The sequence below is a fragment of the Colius striatus genome, chromosome 3 (genome assembly GCF_028858725.1).
Source record: "Colius striatus isolate bColStr4 chromosome 3, bColStr4.1.hap1, whole genome shotgun sequence".
NCBI lineage: Eukaryota > Metazoa > Chordata > Aves > Coliiformes > Coliidae > Colius > Colius striatus.
The window spans coordinates 46,181,194-46,201,000 of NC_084761.1; the positions used below are offsets into that span (position 1 = coordinate 46,181,194).

Genomic DNA, 19,807 nt, shown 5'->3' on the forward strand with positions numbered 1-19,807 from the left:
GATCTGACTTACTGTGTATTCTTAATGCAGTAAAACCACATACTGGAGAGGAGAGTAAGGTGTGAGAGACTGTCATCTGAGACCCTGCTTTGAGGGATAAGAAGGTGGGAGCAGTGAGAATGTCGAGTGGAGACACTGAGAGGAGACATCTGGTAGAAGAGAGGCAGAACAGGAGGCAGGGATGCTGGCGCTGCTGGCGAGCACCCAAGTATGATGAATGATCAGGGTTTAAAACCTAGTATCCCTCTGCACCCCAAGCATTTGGAAAGGGCTGTATTTGAGGATCTACTCTTGTCCCATTGCCAATTAAAACCAAGATGTCTCTTTAATAAGGTGCTAAAATATTGTCTTTCTCTAGTTACATCACGTTTTTATTATGGTGGCTTGGGACAGAGAGGCAAGTCTAAAACGTGCAGAGGGGACATGGAATCTGGTGAAGTTGTGCCTAAAGAATGTTGATGCCATTTACCAGAGTTCTGTGGATGACTGCGTGGTTGTTGTGTGTGCAAGGGAAGATGAAGCTACATGAATCTAGCCTAAGGAAAGATTAAGACTCTGTAAACCTAATACTCAGAACTGGTGACCAGGTTCTCACTGAAAGCCCACTGGAGGCACAACAGCCTCAGCAAGGATGGGAACTAGTTATCCCTGCTGCATGGTGAGGGCCTCACCACGCGTGACCTGACTTACTCCTTTCACTTTGGAGGATGTGTCTTTCTGTTGAAGTATCACGTGGTGCTTCAGCAGTAGTTTTCATGCTGTCAGTCTACAGCCTAAGAAACTACCCTGTACCTATGCAGGGTACTAAGAGCTGGAGCCACCTCACTTGTTTTCCTCCAGGCAGCAGAGACCCTTATCCAAAATGGGATATGAGATCTATCATTGCTGTAGGGGCTGAACAAGCCACCACCTGAACTCAGTGGAGGGAGGCCACTTTTCCTGGAGATGACAGTAATGCCGCAGCCCCATGGGGAGGGTGGCAGCAGAGCAGCCTGGGTGGGGCAAGGAGCTGGGAGAACTGGAAAACCCTTGTTTTAATGCAGATGGAGCTGCAAAGATGTCTGGGATGCATCTGCTTCATCTCTTGTTCCCTGCATTCTTGCAGCATCCTTAGCAGAGACACACACCATGCCCCTCATGCCAGTGCATGCAGCTGTAGGGGCACAGATCCTGGTACTGGTTTTGGTGTTTTCCATAACCCTCCATTACCCAATGTCCAATGTTACCAGCCCAACACTGACTTGTTCACCTAAGCGTGTGGTTGCTTATTTGTTTTTTAACCTGTAAATTTAGGCCATTATCTGCATTGTAAACCTGAGTGCAGCTCCTCAACATGGCTCACTTTCCAAGTACCTTGTCTTTACCCTCCACTGCTCTGGAATGATTTTTGGTCTGTCATCTTGGGGACTGCTCAGTATAGCCTTTAGCCACCAACAGCCAGGCATGCCACAGAAACGCCTATTAATAGGTTTCAGGTGCTGCTTATGTCTAAACTAATGTTTCCTGGAAAAAGCTGGCACGGGTCACCCAGACAGTGGCTCTCTGGACTGCTGCAAAGAAACAGGGCCAGGCTGGCATCCATGGGGTGCCCCTCTGCAACACCCCTCCTGCGAGACAGGGACATGGGGTGCAAGGGGGCAGTTTAAGGAAGAAAAAAAGCTCTTTAGTCACTGCTGTGTCTGGGACAAGGGGTGCATTTAGGGCAGACAAAACTGTGTGCTCCCTTGGTGCCCCGGAAGCTGCCTCTTCCAGCCCCTGCCGCCAGCCATCTGGGCAGCAGCAGCATCACAGCAGGCAGCAGTAGCATCACCGCAGGCAGCGGCGGCTCTCCCCTTGTAAAGGCAGTCCAGGCGTCTTTATTCCGGACAACACAGAGATTTAAAATAAGGAGTTTTGTTCAACCAGAGTGAGCGACGCCGGCTCTATCTATAGTCCGCGTCCGGGACCAGCCAAGGGACGCCCATCTCGGAAAATCCCGAAGGGATCACACGCAAGGCGAGCAGGCGGACGGACCTTCGCTGTCCCACAGCTGCTGCCTCGCCGTGCCGCGCCGCGCCGTGCTGTGCGGGGGAAGCCTGGCCCGGCCCCTCCGCCCCCCGGCGGTGATGCCCGCCCCGGCCAGGAGCCGGCGCGCAGGCTGGGGCGTGGGGGGGAGGGGAGGGATGGGCGGCCCGCTGCCCCTCCGTCCTCGTCGGCACGTGCCTGCCCGCCCCCTCGGGCCACTGCCGCGCCCCGACGGCCCCGGCATGGACGTGCCCGGCCGGTCGCCCGTCGGCCCCCTGGTCGACCCCGAGGGCGCGGCGGCGGGACGGGGCCCGAGTCCAGAGGCGGCCGTCCAGGAGGAAGAGGCGGCGTACGTAGAGATCCGCGGCTCGCCGCGGGGACCAGAGGAAAGCCGGCAGCCCCCCGAGCTGGCTTCGGCCGGCGGCGCAGAGGAAGCGGCCGGTCCCGCATCGGAAAACGGAGCCGGCGGGACCGGGGATAGTCGCGGCTCGGCGAGCGGGGGGTCGCCGGGCAGGTTCGCCGGGCCAGCATCCTCAGTTGGCGAGCGGGATCGTCAGCCTTCCCCGGGCGCAGCGGCGGCGGCGGGATGCGGCGCGGAGTCCGGCCCCGGCGCCGGGGCGGCAAGGAGCGGCGAGCCGCCGGAGGCGGGGGGCTGCCCGGAGTCCTCCTCTTCCTCCTGCCCTTCGCCAGTGACCAAGGCGAGCGGCTTTCCCGCAGTGGGTCATCCGGTGTCGACGGAGGGCAAAACCTCCTCGTCCTCCTTCGGCTACGAAAGCGAGGAGGAGGAGGTGGACGCGGGGCGCAAGGCGGCTCCCCCCGGCGCCCCCCCGGGCATCCCCCCCGGCGGTGGCCGCGACGAGGCGCACTATATCAGCACGCAGGAGATCCAGCTGAGCGAGGTGGATCACGATATGGACTTCGACGCGGGGCTGGCAGCCCGCTGGGACTTCGAGGACAACAACGTGATCTACTCGTTCGTGGACTACGCCTCCTTCGGGAGCGACGAGACCCCGGGGGACACGCCGACGGAGGGGGAGGAGGAGAATAGCTGCTACCTCAGCACGACCACCAGCGAGCCCAACAACCAGACTGACAGCATCGACAACACCAGCAGCACCGAGATCATCAGCCTTACCTCCGAACACGACACCCCCGGCGGGGACAAGCGCGCCAGCCCGGAGGAAAGCCGGTCCAAGCAGCCCGGCCGCCCCGCCGGGAGCCCGGCCGCCCAGCTTCTCCTATCAATCAAAGCCGCTTCCCGGGCTATAAATGAGTCTAGCAACGTGCGCGGAAAGCAAAACACTCTTTACGCTGCCAAGCATGAAGGCGACATGAGCTTCCGTGTCCCCGCGGCTCCTGAACGCAATGCGAGTTTAAAAGTGGACGCGGTCCGCGACCACGCGAGAAAGTTCATCGCGGTCCCCGCGCGGCTGCAGACGCGGTGCGGGGCTGGCAGGGCAGGCGAGCACTCCAGTGGCGCCTCCAGCGCCGTCAGCGAGCTCGACGATGCCGACAAAGAGGTGCGGAACCTGACGGCCAGGGCTTTCCGCAGCCTGGCGTACCCCTACTTCGACACCCTGCGCCCTGGCTCCCGTGCCTCCTCCGCCTCTCTGCCCGACAATGCCCTGGGTATCAACCGTTGGTCCACCTTCCTGGACCTCAAGTGCGGCAGCCTGGGGCCGAGAGCTGAGCCCAGCTTGCTGCGCTCTGGCCGCTCGCAGACCAAAGCCCTCGAGTTCGTGGTCAGCAAGCTCGACGGGGAGATCGCGCACGTCGAGGCGCCGCGGCGACTGCGGGCGGGCTCCCGGGTGGTGACCCTGCTGGACCTCGGCGATGGCCCCGAGGCCGGGCCGCCCCCCGAGGCGGGCGGCGGGGAGCCGCCGACGGCGGAGGGCGGCGGGGGAGGGTCCAGCAAGAAGTCCAAGTTCGCCTCCAGCCTCCTAAAAAACATCATTTCCAAAAAGATGCAGCTAGAGCATGAGTTCAAGATGGAGCGGGGCGAGATCACCGACACCTCCTACACCGGGCTGGCCGCTGGCCGGGAGCCGGAGCCCGCGGGCAGTGGCGGCCGGGAGCGGCAGCGGGAAGGCGGCGTGCAGCGGCAGAGCTCCCGGCACTCGGAGGGCGGCGGCTCGGACTGCACGGCGGCGACGGCGGAGGACGCCGGCGAGTCCGGAGGCGGCCGCTCACCGGTCTCTAAGGCGTCGACGCCCCGCGAAGGGAGCCGCAGCCTGGACCGGGTGCTGTCGGAGGAGCTGTGCGAGGTGAAGCGCAGCGCCTCGGAAGCCATCAAGGCCACCTTCCTCCGCAGCCAACACAGCGCCTTCAGGTCCTGGAAGGAGAGGGAGGCGGAAAGGAAGGAGGAGAGGGCGCCCGTCGGCAAGCTGAAGCTCTCCCCCAGGCACGACTGGCGGGCCGACCTGGGAGAGATCTCCACCGGCAAGTCCACTAAAATGTCCCGCCTGTTCGTCCCCGCCATCCAGCACACCCCTCGGGAGAAGGAAACCGGCAAGCGGGTGACCAAGTGCTCCGCCGCCGCCTCCTCCTCTTCCTCGCCCCCCGCCGCCAAGCCCAAAGCCCCCGAGATCAAGATCAGCCTGGGCAGCCTGCAACCCCAGGACGCCGCCTTCAGCATCGCCCAGCTACTGACGCCGCAGATCGCAGGCCGGCCACCGGAGGAGTGCAGGGGCCAGCAGCCCAAGCCGACCAAGGCCGGCGACGGCTCCGACAAGGTGCCGCAGTTCCTGGTGCGCGACGTGAGAGACGCCAAGAACCGAGCCCAGGGGCCACTCCATCAGGTGCGGGACGTGCGGAAACTCATCAAAAGCACCTACAGCTGCGACTCCGGGGACAACAGCAGCGACAAGGGCAGCGTTGCCTCCGACCAGGGCGGCCCGGAGCAGAAGCCTCGGCAGCAACTGGTTATCGCAGGCGTCCCTAGGTCACTCTCCCCCGTGGTCATCACCTGCCAGGCCGTGGGCCACGCCAGCGCCAAGCCTGCCGAGGCAGGGGCCAAAGCAGCGGGCCGGGCGCCGGCCTGTCCCCCGGAGGGCACCGTTCTGGTGCACCGTACCTCGGGGAGGCTGCCGGTGGCCACCATCGCCCCCAACAAGAGCGACCCGCGCCAGCCGGCCGTCCTGAAGATCGTCTCCAAATCCGCCGCGCCCTGGAGACACCAGCCCCCAGCGCCGCCGCCGCCCGCTGACAGGGGTCGGGGGCTGGAGGACGACCCGCGGGAGGAGGGCAAGGCGGCACCGGTGCAGAACGCGCTGGAGAAGCTGACGGCAGCGGTTCGGAGCATGGAGGAGCTGTACAGCTTCAACAAGCGTGAGTGGAAGCGCAAGAGCGACCCGCTGCCCATCACCGACAGCCACGTCCTCTCCCTCATCACCAGCCAAGAGCGGGACGCCGGACCCCGGCCCACCCCCACCGCCGCCGCCGCTGCTCCCGTGCCGCCGCCGGCGGATAAGGCAGAGGTGCCGTCGGCCAAGGGGCCGGGCAGCGAGCGGCTGCCCCGCCGCCCCTCCAACAACGCGGCCGACAAGGTTTCGGCCAAGGCAGCCGCCTTTGAGAGTCTGGCCCGGCTGCGCCAGCGCGGCCCGCCGCCCCCCCGCGCCGAGCCCGCTGCCACCCCCCGCGCCCTCCTCACCCTCCGCGGGGCCGGAGGAACGGGGGCCGCCGCGCCGGGCAAGCCCCGCTCCGAGGGCGGCGTGCGGGGCCAGGCGGCGCCGCGTTCCCCTCGGCTGCCCGCGGGCGGCAGCGATGCGGAGCGCGGCTCGGACTGCGGTAACTACCTGGCGCTGCCGCTGAAGGCGGCCGCCGAGCCCGGCTCCCCCCCTTCCCCGGGGGCGGGAGCGGGGGCGGGCGGCGGCGTCCGCCCCAGCACGGTATCAGCGACGGCAGCGGCTGCGGCGCTGTGCAGCCTGCAGCCCTACGGAACCGCCAAGCGCCCCGGCAGCCCCGCGCCGCAGCCCGCGCCCCCGCCCGCCGCGGAGCCACCCGCCGCCGCCGCCGCCGCCGCCGCCGCCCCGCCACCCTCCGAGGCTCCGCCCGCCGCTCTCTACCGCCCGCCGCTGCCCTTCGCTGCTTTGCCCGGCGGCGCGCTCTGCTTCTCGCCCTCCGTCCCCGCCGCGGCGACGGCGGCCGACTCCTTCCCGCAGACGCAGCGCAAGGTGCTTCTGGACGTGAGCACTGGGCAGTACTACCTGGTGGACACGCCGGTGCAGCAGCCACTCAAACGACGCCTCTTCGACCCCGAAACCGGGCAGTACGTGGAGGTGCCGGTGCCCCAGCAGCCGGCCGTCGCCCCAGTCCCGCTGCCCCTCTCGCCCCTGGCCCTCAACGCCGGGGCCTACGGTGCCACCTACATGCTCTACCCCAGCCTCCTGCCTGCCGCCGCCATGCTGCCTGCCGGTGCCTTGCAGCGCCCACTGTCCCACACAGGCAGCGATGCCAGTGCCTCGGCCGAGCCCAGCAGCCCAGCAGTGGCAGAGGTGGCTTTTGCCGACAGCCCCTACTACGTGGCTACTGGCAAGGGCCCGCCGCCGCCACAGCATGGGGCGACAGAGACGAAGCCAGTCATCAGCATCACAGCACCGGCCACCGGCCCACGGATTGTCGCGCCGCCCTCCTTCGACGGAACCACCATGCGCTTCGTGGTGGAGCACCGGTGAAGAGCATGGGGTGAGTGGGTGCAGGCTGTCAGGCATGGCTGTCATCAGTGATGGTTAAGGGCCAGCTGGGTTACCCGCCAAATGAGAGCTGTGCCGCAGTTTCCTCTCCAGGGGAAGAAACAGCAGGCTCGAGGCCCTCACCAGGACGTAAAATAGAAGCGTAAGACAGAAGCACAAAGGTTATGCACATCCCATGGGGTAGTTCAGTGTTCCTTGGAGAAGCTAAATACCCCTTTTTTGGGCCCAGAGGCGATATCAGTAAAAGCATGCCATAGTGCTTGTCACACAGCCCATATTTTTGTAGCCCCATGGCTGGGGAGCCCCGTCTCAGTGAAGTCCTCCTGCTCCACCTCAGCAGTGCATCCTCCATTTCTCATCTCTCACTTCTTCCTCTCAAGGGGAGGCAAGAACCCATCTCTCTGCCCTGAGCCACTGTTCCCCCTCATCCTTGTGAAGAGAGGGATCCATTAGAAGTAAACCCTTATTTTGGGTTCTCCTTATTTGCAGGACCAGGGAGTGGGATATGTGGGGTAGACCCTGGGGTACTACCTTGATGCTGTGGGGCTGCAGGCAGAGGCAGAGGCACATGCAGCTGTCTGTGCTACAGGAGGGCTCCAGCAGAGCCTGTGGGCACCTCTGCAAATCACAATTTCACATGGCTACTCCAAGCTTGGCCTGCCACAGTGCCGCCAGTGTCTGGTTACCCAAGACTGTAATGAGGGCCAACCTCCAAATTCAGGGATGAGGTGGGTATGAGTGTCTGTTCTGCAGCAAGGAGGGCTCAGGACTGAGCGTATGACACACATTGAAGCCAAGGTGCAGGAAATCTTGTGCAATATAACCAAGGAAAGATGACTTTTTTGTTTCAAATTACCTGAAGTGTTAAGAAAGCGCCTTCAGGATGAGTGCAGCTATTCCTTTTGCCTCTTGCATTAAAACAAACAGCTCATCTTTATCAAATGCAGTATTGGGCGGAGCTACAAAATTCTTCTGTGGCTTACCAAAGACTCACAGAGTTTGTTATTTGTAGATATCAAAGGGCAAAGAGGAAGAGCGGTGATAGGCAGAGGTTTGGGTTTGTCGCCTGTTTTCACTGAGTTTTGTTCAGTCACATGCTTGAGGGTGGATTACTTTCTTTCAGAGCTTGGGTTAGCTGGTTTTTTTTGGGTTCTGTGGATCTTTTAGTCTGTATCATCTGCTACTGCTTAGTAGATTATTTGTCGAATGAAGCCTTGCTGAAATGATGTATACAGTTTTCTCCTTGTAAATATTTTATCTTGAAAGTGCCATTCTTTTATCCTGGGTAATGAAGTTGTTTTCATTGGCCCTTATGAGGTCACTCACGACAGGCAATGTACTAGTTTAAGATGAGCTCTTCTGTGCTGCCCCAGTTGATTTGCTCAGTAAAGTTTTGATAGAGCATCTAGATAAAATGAAAAAAGCTATTTGATTTTTTTTTTTTTTCCCCATTTACTCTATAGCCTGAATTCAGACTGCTAGCACAAGGAGTTTGTTAGATTTTGGGTTAGGGACTTGCTAATTTTGAAAAGGCATGGTATATAGTACATACATTTCCATTTTACAGCAGTGTTTAATTAAAAAAAAACTCTGACTTTTCTTATATCACGCTTTTAAATGAAACCCATCACATTTCTGGTGCAATTTGCCCCTTTTTTCCCAGGAGGTTGCCTTGTCCTGCCATGTCATACAGCTAGCTTGCCTACAGTGCCCACTGTATGGAGGAGGGCAATGCTCTCAGCAAATTGCTCTTTTTCATCAGTGGAGTTGATAACCGCATCCGTGCTCTGCTTTTTTTTGTGTAATGTCAGAGCTCTGCCCTTGCAGGAGAGGTGTGAAAGCCGCCCTAGAAGGATGGTGAAGACTTGCATGTCCCTTACAGAAAGTTAGTCAGCAGCTTGAAGATCTTAATATCTTACTATTAATGATGCCAAGACGCATGTTGTCTAACACAGGCCGGAGTGGCCCTTCCCCGCCCTCTCACACCTGCTGAGGTGGGTGTCCTGACTGTGGGTGTATAATGGATGCATTGTGGGTTTTTTTTTTTTTTCTCAACCTGTTCTGAAAGTCAGTAAAGGAAATCATTTTAATTGAATGCTGCAAGACACTTTTAGCTTGTCATGAGACTGGGTATTCATACAGCTCTCAGTGGAAAATCAGGTGTATGCCTGAGGGGAATCGCATCTATAGCCACCTTCTTCATATTATTCTGTTCTGTCATTGTACTTAGTCAACTTTTTCATTCACTTACATAACTTTCATATCCCCATGGATTATTTTTTTCTCCTCCTTTCTCTTTTATTATCTGCTTTTGTTTCTCCTTCTTTTCCTATATCTCTTTTGTCTTTCTTTTCACAATTAGACATGTGTTTTCATACAAATCTGAGGGTACACTGTTGATCATTTTTTCATTCCAGTTGCTTTCACACCACATCAGGGATTTTTTTTTTTTTTGATTGCAGCAATGCTGCACAGATCCTAAAAAGGATTTTTAACCAGCCAGATTTCATCACATGAGCATGAGATTTGAATAAAATACTGTTCTTTCAGGTACTTTTTTCTAGCCAAAACAAGCGGAATGGATGCTTCTTCCTTCCATTTCTGTGTTTCTTTCTGTACTGCACATAGTACCTTCCTCCCTTTGCTACTCACAAGTTGTGAATCTTCATTCACAAGCTATATCACTGTGTCAAGCACTGCTTGTACATGTTTCCGAGAGATACCATGAGGTTGCTTTTCTCCCTTCTCTCTCAGGACTTGGTGAGCTTTTAGCAATAGTTCTTGCCTGCTGTACTTTTTCCTTCATATAGAAAAAAACCCAAACCAGTTCTGCCTGCATCCGAACCTAGACAGCACTGACCTGTAATGTGCAGGCTGCCCGAAGGGAGCTCATTCCCAGCCTGAAGTACTGAAAATGTGGTTTTAATGTTGGTATTGTGCTCTGGGGAGTTTCTGCCTTGTGTTAGGTAAATGAGAAAATAACATGTAGCAAAGTGGAAAGTGGTGGAAGTAGCCTAAGTCAGACATGAGCAGTCTGTCAGCAAAGAATGCAAATACACTTACTGCTTGTGCTTCTTCCTACCTGTCATCAGACAATCTATACTTGCTTTAAGTTAATGTTGTGTGCATAGCATGTATGAATGATTTTTAAAGGCTCATAAGTTGATATTTTTAAACCCAATTTTAGTTGTGTCCTGTTCAGCAGAATGTATAGCCTACGTTATTGATCCAAAAAGTCAACTTAGAGTGAAATATGCAGTACATACGATTTATTTATGATGTTGCCTTTGTTGAGAATTTAGTAAAGCATCTGTCCAGTTTTAGTGGGAAGTACGGGACTGTTCCAATAACTAAAAAAAGCTTCAGCATTTGAGCTAATAAAACAGCCTATGAACAGAAATAAGCATAATCTTGTGTTCAATTCCAGAGCTACTTAGGAAACATTTAAATAGCACTTAACCTTGATACCAATAAAAATCAATGGTGAGCTTAAAGACTCTTTTTTCCCGGGGTGCTCTCTTGAGTCTTAACTCTATAAACCTTGGAGTACATGATTATGGGCTGTTTCATTTTGCTTACGTGCTGAATGTTGTGTTGGTACGTGAAGTGCTGAGGTGTTTAACTTAAGCAGAGAGATCGCTTTGCCCTCTTTATACCTCTGTGCATGGGGTTCCCCAGGGCCAGTCTGTGGGGAACTGCAGGGTTGGAAGGTGCTGCACATTTCACACCTTGAGCAGCAAGGATCGGTTCTCCTCAAAAAATAAAGAAGGCTGGCTGACCTCCAACTCAGCTTTAAAAGTCTAATTCTCGGCAGTAGCTTAGAAAATTAGTAGCAAAACCAGTGTGACAGTGAAGGACACACTATGACCCTCACTGGAGTAGTCAGGATTGCTCAGATGCTTGTGGCAGCTCTAATAATCTGCTTTTTAGTAATTATACTTTTTTGTTTTGTTTTGTTTTGTTTTGTTTTGTTTTGTTTTGTTTTGTTTTGTTACAGGGATAAAGAAGAAGACTCATACTCCTTTGATCTGAAATACACTTGGTAACTAAACATGAATCCTAAAAACTGCTTCTACAGATTTCTCATTGTTTTGCTTCATCATACAAAACAAGTGTGTAAGTTTCTTGTTTTCTCCTAAATACCAGCCCCCCACCCCAGGTTTGGAGTATGCATACATTTAATTATGAGAGCAACACTAAATTACAGCGTTTTTTTCTGCAACATTGTTTTTGTCCTGAAGCCAGTCCATAGGCTCTAGGCGTTACCTCTGTGCCGGTGGCTGCTGGTAGTAGCGCATTGACAGCTGTTTGTTTAACGCAGGGTGTAAATGCAACAGTGTTTCAGTATGGATCAACACACAGCTTTGTCCAGGTCCCTGGAATGTGTGGAAATCATCCAGTGCAGCCATGCAAGTCTTTAAAAACAACTAAAGCCCTCAGCTCTCTCCCATTGCAGTAAACGAGGGTCTGTACTTCTGCACGTGGAACTGCAAATGGAGAGATCTGTAGCATAGTGTTTATCTTTAGGATTTATTTTTTGGCATGGTTCAAAACAAGTTGTGTAAATGTCAGAAAACATATTTGATTGCTTTCATTTTTAGTTTGCTCCTCTGTACTGTGTTTAACATCACAAGTTGCCTTAATTATAGCAGTATTTAAATACTGGAAATCCAGAAATTGAATGTAGTATTTTTAGATCCTAGTTACAACTGAGATGACAGCATTTATTTTTCTTTAAGACTGCAGTCTACTAAATTGCAGTCTTAAGTTGCAGCATTACTGGAGACACAATGCCAGTGATTCTGCTGTGAGAGTTTTTATAACGTTACAGCCCCAATAATATGTGCTTGTTTCCTTACATGTTGTTTGGCAGTTTTATCTGAGGACTACATATACGTTATCTGTATTTGATAAGGAAATATTTTTCTTTTAAACAATAAAATATAAAATAAGCTTACTCAAAATGTAGGGATACATATGGCCATATGTCAAACTCTGCTTAAACTGATTATTTTGTTGCCAGTAACAAGTTTGTCTCAGCAAAGCAGAATTATTATTGTGACAGTAAAACTAAACTACAGTAGTGTGTTCTCTGCCCAAAATTTCAGTTCAGCGAAACACTTTGAGAAGCCAATAAATGTAAGATCAAGCCCAAATTATTTACCATTAAGCTTTCTTGAGGTAACAGGTGCGAAACTTAGAAGTCTAAGTGCAAACCTCAAAGGTCTGCATTTTCCCACAGTCAGGATTTTCCTCCGCCTGTTCTCAAGGCTTCCTGCTGCTAAGGAAGCTTCAGGGTTTTCATTTTCCCGAATAACTCATGAGGTACAGGAAACTCAGCTACAACTGTCTGTAACCGAACGTGTGAGATTGTATTTCAATACAATTTATTTGTTTACAGGCACAAGTTGAAATTGCCCTCAGGATGAAATGCACTGCAAGTATACAGACAGTGAGGGATTTAACATATATCTTCTCATTTATCTTCGCTGTTGTGGAAATCCAATGAAAAAATATTATTAAAATCCTTTTTAAAGGGGTTGATGTGCCCAGCCAGAGCATATAGAGTACAAAGCTTAATCCCTGTGCACTTCAATTGTACAGTCTACAGCTGACATGCTTTAGCTTCCTAAGAGGCCGAATGCCTCTTAAGGAAAATGAATGCTTCTTCACCACGTTCCTGACTCCTAAGTCTGTAGACGTTACGACTAGAGTATCAGTGTTAAAGAAAACAGTACTTCGGACTGCAGGACAGTGCAGGTACCAGAGCAGATGGTCCACTGTGACATACACATGTATGGTACGTACATTATAATACTAGCATCCGTGTTAAAAAATGTTTCTGTCCTGTTTTTTTCCTATATCGGTGCTCGGAGCGAAGTTTTACGTTGCAGTTTACAAGATAGAGGTTTGCACACACAAACTCAGGGTTTACAGTTTCACCCAATGTACTTGAAAGGAAAAAAAATCCAAACCAACCATGTAGAAAACAGGTGCCTGGGGTTTCAACATGTATTTATTGGAGGAAATTTTTTCAGGGTTTTTTTTAACTTCCTGTAGAGATGAAAGCAATGACATGAGGCAATACCAACAGCTCTTTATTTTCTCAGGCGAGATTTCTTCAGTGGAACGTCAAACAGCATTAGCTTAATTTTGTCTGTTACTAAAGAGATTCCATGTTTGTATCAAGGGGTCAGTTTTGCAAGGAGCTCCACTTCGCAGACCCAGTCCAGCAAAGCCTTCACATGCCCCTCAAACCTCAGATATCTAAGCAGATTCCTGGGAACTTAAGTGGACATACATTGTTGGGGTTTTTAACCTGTTAACAGCTTTCTGAACTTGGCCTGGAGCGCTGAGTGCCTTGCAGACCCAGGTCCCAGCTTCTTCATACGTATAAAACAAGAGCTCTGGGCTTGAGTCTAGCCAGACCCAGCAGAAAATGCCACAACAGGTTGCCAGAAAAGAATCTGTTAGTATGGTGCTCCTCCATGTACACTGAGCACTGAGTTTCTCCAGCTGATGGGGTGATATGTAACCACATATCTTGGACTAGAGTCAAGCCCTCTGCCTCAGGGTGTGTAAGCTGCTAGTATTATATGTTTCACGGTGCAGTCATAGTATGTTAAAGCCAAAACTCAGCCTGTATGAAAAGCAGGGCAAAATCTGGTGCACCACACAAGTTCCCTCCCAGCCCTGCTGTCAGGGCTTGGGGCCTGCAGCAGCCAGCCTGACACTTCCACATGTTTCAGGTCGGGATCCAATTAAAAGTTTGAGCGGGACTGGAGTGATACACAAATGTTGTTCTGGTCTTTTGCAGCAGGGTTGGTTTTACTCAGTTAAATTTAATCCATGGTGAATGATTAAAAATCTATTTATGGGTTGTGTGGTTGGGATTTTTTTGTTTCCCTTGTCTGCATTCAAAGCTGCCTTTACTCTTTAGTGTTGATGTTCAAGGTGTCGTTCCTTACGCTGATGAAGTACCATTGACTTGTGGCTACCTGAGAATACACACTTTAAAAATGCTTGTGTGGTTTTTTCCCCTTTTTCTGTTGTATTTTTTTAATTTGTTTGTTTGGTTTTTGGGTTCTTTACTCTTTTTCCTCTCTTTTTTAAGGGAGTAGGTTATCAGTGTAAGGATATTTAAAAGTGCAAGTGTGAAGTAAGGATAATGATTGGTAAGAGGATGTGGGTGGTGTGTTTGGTGAGAGCAGTGGACTATAAGGCAAAGGGGAAAATTATGCCATTAAACGCATTGTGCTGATGATTGTTGCCTGGGGCGGGGGAGGGGAAAGATATATAATTGGAGAAAAACAGACTCTCTGAGCTGCTCCCAGTGTAGATGATACTGTGGCAAATGTATAGCCCTTCGAAGGCCAAAGCAGTTCCACCGCAGGATGTAGCGAACCTGGGATTGCCGGAGTGTGGACCTGCTCATACTGCGCTTTGCACCGGCACAGTGTCCTGCACATTGGGAGCCCTGCAGTACGGCACGACCTCGCAAGAACACTTGAGCTGAAGTTGCTGAGTACCACAGTTTGTAACTGAATGAGTTGGCATTTATACTATGTTGGGGTTTTTTGATGGGTTTTTGTTTTTTTGAATGTTACGGTAAATAAAATGTATTTTTCAGTAAAAGACACTCTGCAAGTAAGCCTGCAGTTCCCTGCTTGGTCGTGTGTTTGTGAAGTTACATTTGCTGTTGTGTAGCACAAGTGATAACAGAGGCTTTACTTGGTTCCAAGTGTAAACAGCAACAGAAGAAAATATTTCACTGGCGAGCAGATCTAAAATCCCGTACTCTGTCTCCCCAGGTTTGTCCTAGTGTTGTAAGTCTCTTTGTCTCTTTCTGACCTGATCTCACTCTTTATTCTGCCCTCTTAGGATGAAAGGAAGTTTAGAGTATTGCTTTATTTGACTCTCTTTGATTATTTTTTACCCCAGATATAACTTAACGGAAGAAAGAACTCTCGAGTTTCAGTGGGCTAACTTTGGCTGGTATATGGGTTTGGGTATCCAAAGAAATGCATCTTTGTCTGTTGTAATATCTTCAGAGAGAGAAATTGGTGAGGTGAATAATTTTGTTTCTGCATATTCTCAAAAATGAGTTATTTTCGTTGTCTATTACTGTGATATGATCAAAAATCAGATCACTTTTTTAGTGGACAGCAGTATTGCTTGAATTATTGCTAAGAAAAGCCTTTTGCTGCTTCCATGTGTTCTTCTACCCTAATGGAGATTGAGTAGCTTTCTGATGTTAGGTCGAGTCCAAATGTTTAGAAAAAACATGAGTAAAACACAGAAAAGTTACAATATGGACTTGAAAATGAAAGTATTAATTTTGCAATTGAAGAGAGCACTTGTCAGTTTTCAGTACGTAAAGGACACATTATAATGGTCTTCCTTTTAATCACATGCCCTAGATGCTTAAAGGAAAAGAGATGCCCACCTCCTTATTTATCTGCAAGTTATACAGCACGTTCCATGAATTTGCTGTGTCATTCCAAGACTGGTTCATGGTCTTCCTACCTTAGTGTAAGCACAAGCTTCCTGGTAAAACAGTGTCTTAGTGTTTGTGACAGTCTCTTTCTCTCTTTTTCTGGATTCTTCGAAATTTGTACCTCAGCATTACATTTAGGATAGATATCATCAGTGACTTCACTGCCAATGTATAATTTGTGATTCCTATACAGATATATAAATGGATTAATTAGCAGACCCAAAAGACTTAAGAGATGAATGAGAATAGATGTCGAAAGGAAGAATTGGGAAAAAGAGGGAAAGAACTGAGGGGAGTGCAGCCACACAGGCTTAGCACAAGAGGAACAAGCTGAGTGACTGCAGGAGATCCAAGGATGACCAAAACAGAACAAATAGGGGGTATGTAGAGTGGAGAAAAGGCCCTTGGATCACTTTATTCAAACTAAAGGAGTCTGCAGTTGCAGAAGAATTTGGTTTTGTCATCAGGAAAATTTGGGAACTACTCTTTTACTGCTCCAAGAGCTTCTGCAGCCTGATTTCAGTGGACCTCTGTAATGAGCTCTTTACAACACTGCTGCTTTTTCACTGTAGAAAGACATTTTAAGCTGAAACCTCTGCAAAAGAGGTCAAAAGTACTCAGAGACATGAACTCTAAGCTTTCCCTCAGGAACTCAGTCTTGTAGCCAGTATTTATCCAACAGCAATGAGCCTTGTGCTACAAGAATCCACTGAAATTCAAGTGAGAGAGTTTCTCTTGATACCTTAATTTGAGATTAAGTATGTCTGAGATTTTCAAGGTTTGGTAGAGACTTCAGATATAAACAAGCTATCCAGGACAAAACAAGTACTTAAAAAAAACCCCACAAAAGCACCCATTTTAGAATTGCTGTCATCTTGGATTGTCACTAGTGAGAACATGTAATCTGCTTGCCAAACTCAAATTGTATCCCTAGACTATCCAGCTGTTTTTTTAATGAGGTACCTATGATCTAGTTCCCAAATTCGAAGTGGCTGCTGCAGAGAAGTGCCTGACAGCCCAGCTCTGCTGCTGCCCTGCTTCCCATCGACCTCTACTGGACAGGGCACACGGTTCAAGTTGAAAACATGGTTAAAAACCTTGTTCAGCCAGGAATTCTGTTTATTTTACTATTTTTAACAAATCCTCCTATGTTCTAAGGTACAATTGCAGTATTATATGGCTTTAAACTCCTCAAATGGATCTTTACTTAAGGACTGCAATTCCTCCTACGATGTATAGCCAGACAAATCCTCTACTGGCTGCTCTCAAAAAGTCAGAGTTGACTTTGTCAGTAACACATAGTCACTGGAAATCTGAGCTAAGTATTTTATCAGTTGTTGCATGGGTGCTAACCCTAGCACCTTTCATCAAGTATCAATTTATTTTATTAAAAGTTAAATAATTAAAATTATGATCTTATTCCCACTACCAAAGGGAAAGGAAGATGCTGTCAGCATGATTGCATCTGTTCTGAGATTCCTGATGATTTACTCCCGTGCAGCTCTGGTTGGTATCTGTTATTGGTAGGAAAGAGTGCCTTTTACCCAGTGCGATTTGTAGTCAAGTGTTGCAAAAATAAAAATATTTAGTCCCTGTATCCACTAACCTGTACTGTGCTGATGGCTTAATTCATAACCTCACGGGGAAGTCTGCCTTCCTTTATATTTCCCTGTGCTTTCTGCACTGGAATACGTTTAGAAGTGGAGTGAGAAATGGAATTTTGGAATTTGAATATTTTTTGAAGAGCATATGAAAAATGCTCTTTTAAAAAACAGCACTCCTTGAAAGTTTAAGGGGAAAGTTTTAGAATCTCTTTTGCAAGTGGGTTGCTTTATGGACTTAGCTGCACTGTTCTTTCTGCCACATTGTACTGCAGCTTCTGATTAGAGAGGACTGAGCATTTGTTTGAGTCTCTAAACTTCATCTATGAATTACCATTTAGATGATTGTGGTCACTGATTACTTAAAAGTATGCCTGATAGTCCCATTGTTAAATATGCATGTTGTGTATTTGTGATTAACCCCTGGTTAACCTACTGGTTTGATAAACACTCATAGTGTTTGCTTTGGTTGTAACCCTAAGTGTATTTTCACTTCAAATGCAGGCTTCAGCAATGTATTCATTTCACCTTATTTTTAGAAGATTGTAGGTTTTGTTGTTTCTGTAGCTATGGAGACCACGTAAGAAAGCCGTGGCCTTCCATTACCCAGCTGTTGGACTAAACCCCTTCTGGAATCCCCATTATGTCCAGCTGTTAGGGTCAGATAGCTTCAGAAGCAAGTGTATTGCTGCCGTGCCAGGGAGTATCCACGAGGACACGTGTCACTTCTGAAGGAGCAACAGTGGGCTTCAGAGGCTCCATTTGATTTCGTGTCAAGGCATGTTGTCAAAGCTGTGAAAGACTCAAAGCTGCCCTTACAGGCTGATCATCCCATTCCAAAAGACTGGTTTTCTATAGTGCAGATTGGTCACACAATTTTCCTTAACAAGCTGTGCCAGGGCTTGATGAGCAGATAAAAAAGACACAGATCAGTATCTCTGTAAGACTTGATGCATTTATGTTAAAAAGAGTCATGCATTTCACTTGAGCGAGAAGCCCACATGGTGGTGTTGGCCAGATACTTGGCACTATCCCGATTATCTTTTGTAACTGGAAAATGTTTTCATATCCCTTTTAAAAACTGAGCACTGATGATACATTATTTTTGTATTCTGAAGGGTCCCATTTTACAGGCACACATTCAGAAGGTTTGGAAATTTAATTGCCTCGCAGTGGGATTGATGATATCAGACAGGGATCACACAGATGAAACTTGAATGATCTAGAACCTTTTTATTCTGATTTTGGGATTTGAAGTTATGGGAGACCCTGAAAGACTATTGATGCAAATTAGGATGAGGTCATCAGCTCAATTCTCTACAGGTGAAATAGTGATATTAGCTATTTCTTCATGCCAGTCTTTGTTCACTTTCTATATTTAGGGTGTCAGATCACTGCAGGAGGAGGCTGCCTCTATTTAAGTGAATACTTATCTGTGATCTTATTTTTGTTTTTATATGACACAAATAGCAAGTAGTAATAAATGTAAAAGCTTGTCTTCAGTTTCAGCTCCTAAAACAGTAGCGGAAGTATCAGTGTCTACAAAACAGAATGTGCAGACTCTGAGCATGGACAGTGGGAAGACACAGCTTTGTGGGAGCCTTGCTGAAAAGAGGAAGGCTGTGTTTGAGGAGAAGGAGGGAAGCTTTCAAAGAGAGGAAGGAGAAACTACCCTTCCTCGATGGAGGAGGAATGCCTGGGGATGGGATGCTGCGTAAAGAGGGCATTTAGGGCTGAGGATCAGGACCAGGTTTGCTGGCAGTGCTGGGCATTATTTTACAGGATGATGCCCCTGCCAGCACTGCTGAAATCACTTTAGCCTTACTTCATTTCTGGTGTCTTTGACACTGAAGAAGAGTGCCTCTCCTCTGTGCAGTGGATTTGGGCCTCTAGCACACAGTGCTGCTTGGGGTCTACACCACCCTCTGGAGATACCTCTATCTTGTGACTAGAGGGGAAACCCAGGATGAGTGCGTGTCCAGCTTACATGGTTGGTTCCTAAGTGGTGGTGAAATAAATAGTTCCTCTTGCCCCTAACACCATTGTTCCTTCCCCCACGAAAGGCTTTCCCAACCCAGAAGGTAATGGGCAAAAATCAGGACTGAAAACAACACGTTTTTTCCCCCACTGTATTTTTACCTGTTTTATTTATGCTTTGACTAGAAGTGTGTCAGCATTTTCAGGAAAGACAACAAGCAGACTATTTCATCCCCTTGACAGTTTGATTTTTGCAGAATTCTGCACTTTTGTTTTTTCACAACACAAAAGAATTTGGATTTTCTTTTTTATTCTTGTAGTACATTTTTCCCCCATGATAATCTATGAGTTTTTCTTGCCTGGTGGTGGTGTTTTTTTTTTAAAAATAATTGCTCATGTCTTTTTACCCACCTTGTATCACTCACCCACCTTGTCCTGTAAAAATTAAATCAGATGGATCATGTCAGAGATCAGCTGAGCTGGGATGAGGTATATTCTTCATTAATCTGCACTGCTGTTGTAAATATAAAACACTGGGGTTTTTTACATAGTTCCTTTGAAGTCACTGACTGAATGAGTGAAAAGGTATCTTATTTTCATCCGAGCACTTGTATGAGTAGCAATTACTATTTTGCATTGAAATATGAGCCTAACTGACCTAGAACAAAATGTTCCGGCTTTGCTATACTGTGCACCCAAAATGGATTTATTTCAGGACCTTTTCCTTCATCATAGTTCAGAATTGCCTTAGTGGGTGCTCATTTGGGTTTTTTTTTTTTTGAGATATACCTGCCCTGATAACACACAGGCAGGGCCACAAATTTTCAGGAGGCAACTTTGAAGAGCAAAAAGGGTTGGCTTAACTCTGCTTCTGGTGATAACTACAGAAATTATACCGTTGACTTCAGTGGGAACAGAATTAAGGCAACCCTAAGTACTTCTGAAAATGTTACCCCAAGTTCTTAATAAATTGTATTTAACTGTAGCAGTTAATAAAAACCCCCAAGATAAATAATAATCAAGACCAGTCTGCTTTT

General features: G+C 49.2%; 1 protein-coding gene across 1 annotated transcript; it reads left to right on the forward strand.

Moving 5' to 3' along the window:
* The first annotated feature begins 2,162 nt into the window (after positions 1-2,162).
* On the forward strand, positions 2,163-6,677 carry C3H4orf54 (chromosome 3 C4orf54 homolog). The gene is made up of 2 exons (XM_061993196.1): positions 2,163-5,891; positions 6,165-6,677. The coding sequence occupies exons 1-2, from the start codon at positions 2,163-2,165 to the stop codon at positions 6,675-6,677; spliced, it is 4,242 nt and encodes a 1,413-aa protein (XP_061849180.1).
* Positions 6,678-19,807: the final 13,130 nt, after the last annotated feature.